General features: G+C 49.4%; 1 protein-coding gene across 2 annotated transcripts in view; it reads right to left on the bottom strand.

Annotated features, from left to right (window-relative positions):
• The window catches only part of MCU (mitochondrial calcium uniporter), an 82,606-nt gene extending 72,040 nt beyond the window's left edge, over positions 1 to 10,566 (bottom strand). Inside the window, exon 1 of one of the 2 annotated variants that reach the window (XM_017832674.1) lies at positions 10,444 to 10,566. In XM_017832674.1, the coding sequence (XP_017688163.1) occupies positions 10,444 to 10,551 (108 nt within the window). In that variant the 5' untranslated portion in view covers positions 10,552 to 10,566. Of the gene's footprint in view, positions 1 to 5,262; positions 5,287 to 10,443 lie in introns of those variants that run through there. The other variant, XM_017832675.1, reaches the window with a different exon arrangement.
• Positions 10,567 to 12,699: the final 2,133 nt, after the last annotated feature.

Below are 12,699 nucleotides of genomic sequence, written 5' to 3'. Positions count from 1 at the left end.
ATTTTGCATTCAGGTGATACACAGTACATCAAAATCTCTCTACCAAGAAGCTGCAAGAAGAATTTCCAGTGCTCATGTTTATGTACAAGCTCTTCGTGCATCTCAAACAGTCCAGAGCAGAAGTTGAGGGACTCAGCAAAATACCAGTGCAGGAGGAGGAAGATACAGCAACAGCAGCAACAAAACATATGCCTTTTCTTCTGTTTTGATTAGTTCTATCTCTTCACACAAGCTCAAGGTAGATCTGTTCATGGGAAAAGCCTCACACAACTCAGTGATCACCACGACTGACAATTAATATTGAGGTTCAAGCAGCACAGAGATGAACTCAGAGCTGGAGAACTGCTGTAAACTCACAAAATGCAAGTTCTAATCACTTAAGTTTTGTCCTTAATAATTCCAGTGGTAAGCCAAGCTGCTCACTAGGTGAGTATAACTGTATTTAATGAAGTGTTCCAGAGAATGCCTTTTTCAAGGCAAATCGTGGCCAAAATAACTCGTTTAAAAGTATTTTAAACTACCCCATTCTCACAAATGGCAAAAAAGGGAAATACAGTTGAGAACTAAATTAGCCTAACCTGAAAACAAGACTCATGGGGTACTAGTTACTGTTATAAAAAAGGAAAGCATGACAATAAAAGGTTGAAAGCTTTGTTATTATCTTTTGTTTCCTTTAGAAAAGCTTGAAGGAGGCAGAGTAACGGAGCTGGAATTAAATAAAATTACCAGAAGACAGTCAGAGGGGGTTTTTTTGAGGGGTGTTGAGTGGAAAGGAGGTAAGGGCTGACTTTACCCAACTTCCTTGGCTAAAAAGTAAACCCAGACTTGAGTACTGGCCCAGGTTTCCACAGCCAGGTCCCTCAAACACCCACCCAGCAGGGTCTTCACGTCCTGCACGGTGTCTCCCAGCACCACCACGACAACTCAGCTTTTCTCATGCCTGCAAGCCACATATTTTCCACGCTCCCAAGGCTGCAAGAAAGCTTGGAAGTGTTCATGAGTCAGAATCCTGCCTGGAGCATCATCAGCTCATGAAGAAGGCAAACAGAGCTCTGTGCTGCCATCAAACCCGCGGCTCCTTCGGACACACAGGGAAAAGGAAGAGGCTCCCAGGATTTGCTTGTGCAGTGCTGATTCCATCTAGTGTGGAAATCCACACAAATTGTGTAAATACTGCCCTGAAAACTGCTGTGATACTTTGACATTGTAATTCCAAGAACAAACAGCCCTCTCTGGTGCACTCTATTATATAAGATGTCAGGCTAATCAGAGCAATTCAGCTTCATGAGTGTTGCCAGATCTCCTAAATGGGAGTAAAAACGGGGGTAAAAAGTGTTGGGGATGAGCCAGTTACACACCTCCCTTTCTTTGAAAGGACAAATGAAAATTAATTACAACTGACTGACCACAACAACAAACGATTCCTTGGGAAAGGCACACTGCTCTGTGCTTAGGTGTTCCTGCCTGTTCCTCCCCACTGAAACTGGAATCATTTAGCAGACCACCTTGAGGAGCATGACTGTATCAAACCAGAGGCTCACTTTTTTTCCAGCCCAAGACAAAAAAAGCCCAAATCTCTCCTCTGAGCCACCAAAAGCAGTTTTTACTTCCACGCTCCCCCAAGAAGTAGGTCATGAAAACAGCAGCTCCACCAAAGTGCCTGCCCTAGATCCAGAGCCCTGTGATCCACACAAACCAGAGCTGTGTGTGACCAGAGTGCTTGGAGCGGGGAGAGAAGGGCCTCCTGCAGCACATGGAACGTGGCTATCACTGGCTGCACACGGGGAAAAAGCACAGTTCAGCACAAAGGAGCTGCTGTGCAGAGAAAAACTGAATGAGTGCAGGGACAGACAGCAGAAACAACCCACCTTTGGGGAAAGATGGGAAAAAAACCCCAACTTCTGCTCAAAATGCTGTTTACAAAACAATTCCTTTCAGGAACGCCTGGTGTGTGGTATTAATGCTTCTCTCAAAACCCTGACTCCCTTGCCAGCTCAAAGGACTGCAGAGTGTCATATCCTGCCCTACTCAACCCAGCTCAATAATGGAAGGGAGTACTTCGTGGAGCTGTTTGTTTAAAATTACTCTCTTGATCATTAAATGCCAAAAAGAAATATGGCAATGGTCCCTCCCACACACACGAGCGATGGCTGATTCAAAACTGGGGTTTATTTTTCGGGAGTACATGTGCAAACCTGAGTCACGTTCTTTCTCTCTGCACAAGAAGGCTCTTAAAGCAAAATTAATCTTAGACACCATTACTCCATTCAGCTCTGTGGTCAGAGAAATCCGTGGCTTTTTGGCCTCAAACCAAAGGCCTGTTTTGGACCATCAGCTTTTCGTTACTCAGCGATGGGACTCCCCTCACCCGGCCAGGCCACCAGGAATGGATGTTTCAGTACATGGAATGGTCTCTCTCTCCCTCCAACACCACTTTGCCAGGGGTCTAAAAACAACAGCATGGCCTCTGGTTCCTCAGTGCCGTGTGATGCAGGGCACTGACCTGCTGGATGAAAGCCAAACAACACTCCCTCCCAAGTGTTCCAGGCAGTTCATAAAGCATGGGAGTGGCTCACCGGGAGCTTGCAACAAGGAAAAATTCTGTAATATACTCCTTTAATTCAGAGGGCAGTATTTGGAGCTGGTTTCATCACCAGCAATACACACTGCTTGTAATACTACTCTTCCTCCTTAAGATAGAGATTTGCTTCTCTTGAATCCCTTACATCCAAGTCCAAGGGAAGGATCCCACTCTCCTCTTAAACCCAACACCCCCGAACCCAGGAGAGACCACACAGCACTGTACTAGTGTAATTACCAACCTAATAAATATTCAGACAGCGGAATTTCTGTTATCCCTGCGTCAGGAACAAGTCCCCCGAGAGCAGGAATAGCCTTGCAGGCAGCAGCAGCTCCCTGGGGAGCTCTTCATGCCGTTATGCATCACAAACACGCCAGGCTCCATCAACGACCAAACACTGAGCTCAACCCTTTCCCCCTCTGCAGGAAGCCAAGAGGATTTCCCAAGCCACATGATAAATTGGAGCGTTTTCATTCCAAAAAAGGAATCGCATTTTTCCCCCCCCCTTGGGGAATCTCTGCACTTCTGCAGCTCACTGTTATTTCAGGGAGAAATGAACTTTCTCTGCCAGCCTTCCCTCCCATCTCTCCCCCACACAGGAACCTGTGCCATGTTTCGGACAGGTTTCCAATTAATTTAAATTACTACTAAAAGGCTGCTGCTGCATTGCATATTGACTGTGTTTGAGTTTTGTCTAGAAGCAGAAGACACGAACAGGACATGGTATATCAAATTATTCCCACTGTTAAGCATTAATAATGACAGAACAGTCACGCAGGAAAATTTGTACATAAAAATAAATAAATAAATAAATAAACAAACAAATAAATAAATAAATATATATATATATATATATATCTTCAATCTTAAACATCCACTGGTCAGATTATGTGACCAATACATCTGTTCTAGAGCAAGCAGCTGTCACAAGTATTGAGGCCATGTTACTGAGAACACAGCTGCGATGGGCAGGGCACGTCTCCAGGATGAAGGACCACCGCCTCCCTAAGATCCTGCTCTATGGTGAACTTGCCACCGGCTACCGCATGAGAGGAGCCCCGAAGAAAAGATACAAGGACTCCCTGAAACAACATCTCAGCCTTGGCCATATTGATCACCATAACTGGTCTACTCTGGCCTCCAGGCGGGAGGCCTGGAGACACCCCATCTATAACGCAGCTGTCTCCTTCGAGAACACACGCAGGATCACTCTCGAGGAGAAAAGGCAACGGAGAAAGAACCGTGTATTGCAGAATACACCATCTAAGGAGTCTTTCTGCTGTGCCTTTTGCAATCGGATATGTCTGTCACGTATTGGCCTCATAAGCCACCAACGTGCCTGTAGCAAATGTGGGTAGAGCCTTCCCAAATCTTCGTTCGCGAAGCCTAGCCATGATGATATATATATATATAGATAGATAGATATATAGATAGATATATATATAAAATAAATAAAAAGCACCATCCAGACCCCACTGATCACTTTCTAACACACAACTTGAAAAAATCCTTCCTCGCTCTGGTGCCATCTTGGGCAACCAGTTTTCTCTCAAAATCTTCATTTGTCATTTCTGGAGTTCCTTTGCCAGGCAGGAAACTCACTATCACTTCAGTCCAAACATCTAAGAAAAACAATGTGTCTAAATTATAAGGATGTATATTTAGAAAATGGTTTAAGTGGAATGAATAACTCTATTTCCTTTTACAATAATCTGTCACAATCAATTTCCTTCATTTCCAGGCATACCTTGGAGCCCACTATTCTGATTACATTTCACAACCTGCACTCTGGACGATGAACATCCATTTGCTACTCCTTCTGCAGATTTCAGATGGGAATCAAAAAGAGCACTGCATCATTAAAAGTGATTTTTGGCAGAAGAAAACAGAGGTTTGAGACAATTAGCACCATGCCTTAACGAGAGGGTCTATAAAATATGTAAGTCAAGCGACAGGTAAGTGCAGAAATAATATAATCACAGCCTGGGTTGGGTTGGGAGGGACCTTAAAGTTCATCTCATTCTGACCTCCCTGATGTGGGCAGGGACACCTCCCACCAGCCCAGGTTGCTCCAAGCCCCGTCCAACCTGGCCTTGGACACTTCCAGGGATTCAGGGGCAGCCACAGCTTCTCTGGGCAACCTCTGCCAGTCCCTCCCCACCCTCACAGGGAACAATTCCTTCCCAATATCCCACCTAACCCTGCCCTCTGGCAGGGGGAAGCCATTCCCCCGTGCCCTGTCGCTCCAGGCCCTTGGAAATAGTCTCTCTCCATCTTTCTTGTCAGCCCCTTCAAGCCCTGGAAGGCCACAATCAGGTCACCCCAAAGCTTCCCCTCTCCAGGCTGAACAATCCCAACTCTCCCAGCCTTTCCTCCCAGCAGAGCTGCTCCAGCCCTCTGATCCTCTTGGGGCCTCCTCTGGACTGGCTCCAGCAGCTCCATGTCCTTGCTGGGCTGTTCCCAGGGCTGGAGCAGCTCTGCAGGGGGGTCTCCCCTGAGGGGCAGAGGGGCAGAATCCCCCAAAGAAAAGCACACAGAGGGACAGGAGCTGACACGGAACAAAGAGCTCAGCAGAGACTCATGTTGGAGCTGACAGGGAGCAGGGCCATGTGCCAGGGAAGTGCCTCCTGCTCCTCGGGAGCAACACCTTGGACAAAGCCTTGACAAAGCCATGGACTCACAAGGACCATAGGCCAGGTTCTTCAAGTTCCTCTTCCAGCCATATCCGAAACACTCAAGTCTCCAACCCAGAAACAAGGCAGCTCCAGAAGCACATTTAGGGAGCCCGTTTTTCCTCAGCAGCTCCAAGGTACGGCAGGAACTGGCGCGAGCTCATCCAGATAAACTCACTGTGCGGCTGGAGGACACACGGCATTCCTTGGAACAAAGGAAAACAAGGGGAGCTTTGCGTGGCTGGGGGCTTTTCAGGGTAACAGGGTGACACAGAACAGGGAAAGCAGTGAGTAACTTCAGGCTTTGGATAACAGAAGGAGCAGCAGCTACACACACACGCTTTGGGACCTGGTGATGAGCGCAACTGAAACTGTCACCATAGCACTGTTCCAAAATCCTCTCCAAACACCAACATGTTCCACAGATCTTTACTCCTAAACCCTATAAAGCTTCCTAGGCTACGACCTCACAGGGAACTGTTTATTCCCAGCAGGCTGCAGGACAGAACTCAAGGCTGCCAACCACCCAGAGCGGTTTTGTTGTGGTGGGCACTCCCCGGTAGATCCTTCCCAAGTTATACATCTGGGACAAATTTGAGTTTTAATTATTTCAATGAGCAGTTTCAGAGACTGAGAGTTTCCACATTGCACAGCAGCCCTTTCCTCCTGGGGAAGCCAACAATAAATCACCCAAATGAGCTCTGCCTTTCCTAATTCCTTAAGAGCTGCCAAGAATCCACAAAAAGATAGTGGACATGCTTCGTATTTTCCATGAGACATTAGTGATACCCCACAGGCTTGTCCTGCTGGAAACTAATTCCACATCACACTCGAGTGCTGCATATTTTCATCTTCATTAAAATGACATCTCATTTTGATGACCAATTGAGACTTTAATAACAGGAAGAAAACCCTTTGCCAAATCTTTAATAGAAAAAGGACAAGTCGTTTTCTTTTCATCATTAAATACTCAAGGGCAGAACAGCCCTTAAAGCCAGATCACCCTCAAAAAGTCCCAAAATAAGGTGAAATCCACATCAGCAATATCACAGGTGGTCTCTCACCCCAAGAGCACTTCAGACATAAGAAGTATTCCCCTGCGGTGAGCACAGAGTGCACAGTTTCATCCAGCAAGATTTATCAAGGACAGTTCCTCATCCCACACACAGCTACCAGGGCCCGCAGGAGCAGAAAGCAGCAGCTGGGATTTTGGGAAGAGTGACCACCAGCTGACGCTGCAATAAATGGAAGAATCAAAAAAAAAGCAAAACAAACCACCCAAAATCTAAAACCATCTCTACATTTCCAAGACCTACAAATAGGAGAATAATTTAAATTGCAGATTTGTGTCAGCTCAGTGCTATTTTATAGAATGGCAAAGTGGTGACTCATAGCACAAATCTGAAATGAAGTCATATAAGTTATGTTTTACCCTCCAGACTGGGTGGGACCCAATCTCACAGAAAGTTTCATCTTTAAGATGAGTCTTAAAACAGCTTTAGGAAATGAACAACTGGGTTTTTTTCCTTCTCTTTTTTAGGCTTGACTGGTAAGGAGAGCTCTACCCATCCTATCTGAGCACAGCTCAGGACACTCCCCATGTGGAAGAAGAGCTGCCCTGAAATTTTTATATTAATTACTAGATCAACTTTCCCATCACGGACCCTAATACAAAGTCTTGCTTACTCCCACGGGATAAATTATAAATAAAAAAAGGTGGTGTCATCAAATAACTGCCAAAAAACCCTAAACCAACATCTAGTCCTCACTGTACAGTGCTCCTTTTTCACACATAGAGAGCCCTGAAAGTGGTTCTCTGGTTTGCTACCAAAATTAATATGATCAAGAGAATGTTTTAGCCACTTCCATACACCAAAAGATACTTCTGCTGGTCACCCTAGTTTTAGTTCATGCAAAAAAAAAAAAAAAATCATACCACAATCGAATAAAAAAAGCTGAAAAGCACAAAATTTTCAACCTAGCACTGCTATGCATTGCTCTATAATAGCTAAGGGCAGATTCCCTCCCCTCATTTGAAGTAAAAATGTTGAAAAAGTTTTTCTTCCTCCTGAACTTTTCCAAATAGCTTGAGCCAGAGCCTTCCCTGTGGCAATAAATCCGGTGGGAGGCAGCAGATCTGGCTCAGCCTTCCATTTTAATCAGTCTATCCAGCACTGGAGGGGGCAAGGGACAATGCCAGCTACAAGAAATCCTTATTTTTTTGCCACCCTCTGCCAGGGTGAGGTGAGAGAGGAGTCAGGGGACAGCAAGTGCACGCGTGTGGGACGAGGTGAGGGAAGAAGCAGGAGAAAGAGGAGAGTTGCTGGAGAGACCCGTCCTTACAGTCAAATCATCACTTCCTTAGGACTCCCAGAGCTTCATAAACGTTCTGCTGGGTTCGTAGTTACCTCCATTGCAGCTCAAGCCACGTCCCATCTTCACTTCCAAACTGAGATCAGCTGCATCTCTTCCTGGGGCGCAGCCACTGCTCCCACAGGTGTCCCAGCATGGGAAACACCGGAAGTGCAGCCAAAGATCCAGTGACAATAATTGTTTTATGCCCCTTCAAACCACTGGAGTCCCACCAGCTCTTCGGCTTTTTAATCATTCCTTTGAAAATTTACAATCAGCAGCGTGCAAGGTCAGGAAAACAGCAGTTCAGTTAATTAAAGCAGCTTGCCAGCTTCCATGCTCAGCAAAAACACATACCAAAGTCTTCCAAGTCTCACCATCCTTGCCACCACCCAAGTTTTGTGAGCCCCGGGCTTCACCTGGCAAATCACCTTGATTCAAGAGATGGGCAATAAAACCGCTGCCAGCAAGGGAGGAGGTCACGGAGGAGCAGCACCAGGGAAATCCTGGCCACACTACTGAGCAGCAGCTTCTCTGGAAGTTGATGCTGCGCTGGTTTCAAGGGTAGCACAGAAATAAAAAAATACATCGGGTACACATTGTATCTATGCTGAATAAGGGACAGCTTCAGAAGGATGTCCACTGCATCCTCCTCCCAAGGTTTGTCACATCCCACACCACCTCTCCTTGGCACCAAGCAGGATCTTTGCAGGATACACTCTGTACTGCATCCTTAACACAGGGCTGCCTGCACCAAAACCCCACCCGGCCTGGGGGAGGGACTGACACAGGTAACCCTGGGCCTCATCTGGAGCAGAGAGGAAAACCTGCAGGTCACCCAACACCTGCTTGAAATCTGGCTGCAGTTCAGCCTGGGTCAGTTTTTACTTCTTAGGCTTCCTGACACTAGGAGTCATCACTCCTGATCTACCCAGAACTGCCAGGAGTAACTCCCACAGGAATGCCACATACAGCCCAGCCCTTGATTTCCTACAGGTATTTCTGCCAGATTTGAACCATAGGATTCCATCCCAATCCAACACAGCCACTGGCTACATGCACCAGGAAACTCAGTCACAGGCGACTCTAATCTTCATGGGAAGAAAGCCATGAGCATTAGGCATTCAACACACAAAACAGGAGCATGCTATTGAAGTCCTTTGTCTACCACCACATATTTGAAAGAGGTTTACAGCTTGCTTCCTTGTGAACGTTTTTCCCGCTGCCCCCCAGCCATATGGAGCTCTCACCTTGGGCAGCTGACCCTCAACACCCACAGCACCCAGAACAGGCAGGAGACAAAGAAAGGGCTTCCCTTGTTTCATGAGGAAGTTTCCTCCAAGGAACATCCCTTTCATTCTCGTTTTTTGCCCTGTCTTGCTGGTACACAGAAAAGGAAACCACACACAGTACTTTTTATTCCCCCTCATCTTGCTTGCTGATACCAGCTTTTGCCACTTCTGGTCTTCCCACTCAGCACCATGAACCAAATATCCTCTTCACACGTGACCTCCCAGCTCCCAACAAGAGAGCACACACAGCATCAGCTTCAAACAAACACCAACACTCCTGATGTTCCACTCTACGAACTATTCCACCCTACTCATCTCCAAACCCGTGGCCATCCACACATTCCCCCTCGTGTTACAACCCCCCCAGCCAACTCCAGCACCTTCTCCACTGCAAAACATGCCTGGAAGCTCTCCCCTCTCCACCTCTGCAAGGCCTCTTCCACTCTCACATAGTTGCAACTGAACTGGGAGAGGGGAAAGAGATGCAGCCTCTGCTACTTCTGCTCCAAGTCCATCTATTCAGCTCTGTCATATTCTTCCAACAGTGTGGATGCTCCAGCCCTTTGTCCCACACGGTTCAGCCTCCTCCCCCTGCCCAGCCCTCCTGCCACAGACACCACCACCACTTCCAGAGGGGAAATCCACAAATAGAAATAATAAACAATTTCTCCTGTTTGTTTATTCCTACTGGGGGATCAATGAGGAAACTTCTCATTTATGGTTCCTGCCTCCTCTTCCCCAGGTTTTTCACCCTCTGTGGAACTGCTGGGACAGACTGGGAGGATTTGTGTCTTCTCCCAGATCCCACATCTCCACGCCGAGCTTTCCCAACTTCCTTTAGCTTTCAAAGCTCCTAAGCAAGCTGTGAATGCTTCATTCCAGCCCTATGCCTCCCAGTATTACCCCCACATCATAAACCAAGTATTTGTTTCAAAGCCTGGACCCCCTCACCCTCCCTCCTGTTTGATGTTATCCCAACCTCCTTTTTCACACCTCAACCCAGCCCCTGGAGGGGTTTTTTGTATGTTTTAAAGCACTGCCCTCCCACAGTAATCTGGTCTCTTGGTCCAGTTTCTTCCAGTGTAATTTATAACCTTTTGTAAGAACTCATCCATAAGACCATTTAGCATTTCCACCATATTCTAAGAAAGCCCATTTAATTTATCACCTCTGCTAGAAACCAGCCATCCTGAGAAGTAACCAAGTAGAATTTATGGCACTAAAAACAACACTGCACAGACAAATACCTGATATAATCACTCTATTAATTACACTTATATTATACAATCTCTTCTTATCTCTTTCCTAATACAATCCATAGACTCAGAAAGCTCATATAGCCCAGTCCTATCACAGAAAAGGATCAATTCTTCATCAGTCATAACTGACTGATGTAAGTCTAACCTGTCCCAACCACCTCCAAGAGCAAAGGCTGAACACCTTTCCCAGGAAATAATTCAGCACTTCAGCACTCTTACTGTCAACAGGGATTCCCAGCACCTACCAAACCACTCTCCTCACACTGCGAGCTCATTATTTCTCCTACCCAGCACAGATTTGACTGGTTTTCTGCTTCCTCTTTGCAGCAACCTCCTTTCGATTTTCTTTTCATTCTGAAGAGCTCCAGTTCCCGTAATTTCTCCTTGAAGATCATTTATTCCAGGATTCGTCAGCTCTCAGGTCTCTACTCTCTCCCAGTGGTCTGCACAGTTTCTCAAGTGCAGCATGATGGAAAGGATAACTCATCTTTGCTGGGAGGAGATAAATAGGCACATTACAATCAAAAGGAACCGTCAGGATACTGGATCCCAACCTGCTCCCTTGTTTCACAGGGATCCAACACCTGCCTACAACCTGCCTACTGAAAAGATTCCCCAAAAACTAACGACTGCAACACCACAGACAGCCAAGAGCCCAGCTGCCAAAAAAAAAAAAAAAACCAAAAAAAACAAGCAGCACAACCCAACCAGAGCCAGGAAGGCTTTCTAATCATCAGTCCATGGGACACAAGCAAAATCCTCCTCCTTCCCCAAGCTCCTGAAGGAGATGGTTTTGGCGGTATGATTTTAGTGTGCCCACACCTCAGTCACGTCCACTCAGCAGCAGCAAAGCATCCTGGGCAAACAGAAGAGATTTAGGGTATTTTTAATGTGGTTTTTTTTTTAAGTCTTCTCTCACATTTACTGGTACACTTCACCCAAGGAGTGAAACCAAGCACGAACCTGAGTCTCGTTAAATTAATCGCAAAGGTCAACTTAAATTTAGATGAATATAAATTTTTTGCCGGGCCAGAATACTAAAAAAGACAACTGAAATGATAATTACGAAAGCTGGAGGGGCTGTTCCACACCTGACCGGGTGTTAACCCTGAAATCGGCACCGCACAAGTCACACTTCACACGTGGGAAGTACCGCGCTGCAAATATGGGATTGAGACACCCGACACCGACCGAACCTCCGGCATCCCGGCGCTGCCAAAACACTCCGGCAGCGCCACGGGAACGACCGGCACCCCGGGGACACACGGCACGGCACACACGGCACACACACACCCCGGCACACACAGCCCGGTGACCCGCGGTGTCCCCGCTGTCCCGGGGGAGCGCAGAGCTGCTCCGTCACCCCATTAACACACGGCCGCGGTGGCTCCGCGGAGTTTCCTCATCACTTGTTCGGAGCAAAACAACAAGTGAGCGACAGGTGCACACCTCCGGCGGCGGCTTTTTCAGGGGCAGCATTAAAAACAGCTCGTGGGGGACTCCCGGGGGTCCAGGAGGATATCCCACGGCTCCACGCCGTTCCCTTGGCTCAGAAAGGGAAAGGAAAAAAAAACCCTCCCGGTATTTTTAGCAAATCTTTTCGAGCTCGGAGACGCATCCTGCTGCCTGTACAGCTTTGTTCCCCGCCCTGAGACACCCAGCAAAGCCGGGCGCTGCCGGGCTCCTCTGTCCCCGGCAGAGCCGCCAGGGAAGGGGGAGCGAGCAGAGCCCGGCGGGCTTTGCCCCTCTCCCACCGGGATCTGGGGAGCCTCTCCCCCTGCTGACCTTGAGGGGCGCGGCACCCAGCGGGGGGAGCGATGCAGTGCCGGGATGGGGGACACAAAGGCGCCGCTCGGCCCCGCTCCCGGCCCCGCTCCCGCTCTCGGCGGGGGCTCCGCGCCCCCCGCGCCCCCCCCGCTCCCGCCGGACCCGGGCGCCACCTGGCGGCCGAGCCCCAGCACGGCCGCGACCCCCGCCCCGGAGCGCGGCCCCGGCACGGCGGGAGCGCCGCGGACACCGCCCGGTCCCGGCGCAGCGCGGGGCGGCCGCGCCGCGGAGCCGCCGCCGGGGTGCGGCCGAGGAGGGGGGGGATCCGCCGCGCCGCCCGCCGCGCTCAAGTTTCACCCGCTGACGGCGCTGAGAATAACGCGCAGCTGGCGGCGCAGAGCGCGGAGCCGCCGTCGAGCCGCCGCGGAGCCGCCGTCGAGCCGCCGCGGAGCCGCCGCCGAGCCGGGGCCCCCCCGCCGCCCGCCGGCACCGCGCCCGTCTCCTGAAGGGCACGCGGCTGCCGGCTCTCACTCACCGTCCGGTGTCGCTGCTGCTGCTGCTGCTGGCGACGGCGGCCCAGAGCCGGGAAGCGGCCGGTGGCGGCGGTGAGCGCGGCGGGGCGGCGGCCGCAGAGGAGGAGCGGCAGCGTTCTGCCCGCCGTGGCCGCCATCGCGCCGCTGGAGCCGCCCCACGCTGCGGCGGCGGCGGCGGCGGTGCTGCTGCCGCCCGGGCGGGGCGGGGCGGGGCGGGCGCGCCGCGCGCCCGCGGGGCGGAGC

The sequence above is a fragment of the Lepidothrix coronata genome, unplaced genomic scaffold (assembly GCF_001604755.1).
Source record: "Lepidothrix coronata isolate B3197 unplaced genomic scaffold, Lepidothrix_coronata-1.0 Scaffold204, whole genome shotgun sequence".
Taxonomy (NCBI): domain Eukaryota; kingdom Metazoa; phylum Chordata; class Aves; order Passeriformes; family Pipridae; genus Lepidothrix; species Lepidothrix coronata.
The sequence above is the reverse complement of the archived record's forward strand: the minus strand, read 5'-3'. Positions and strand labels throughout refer to the sequence as shown.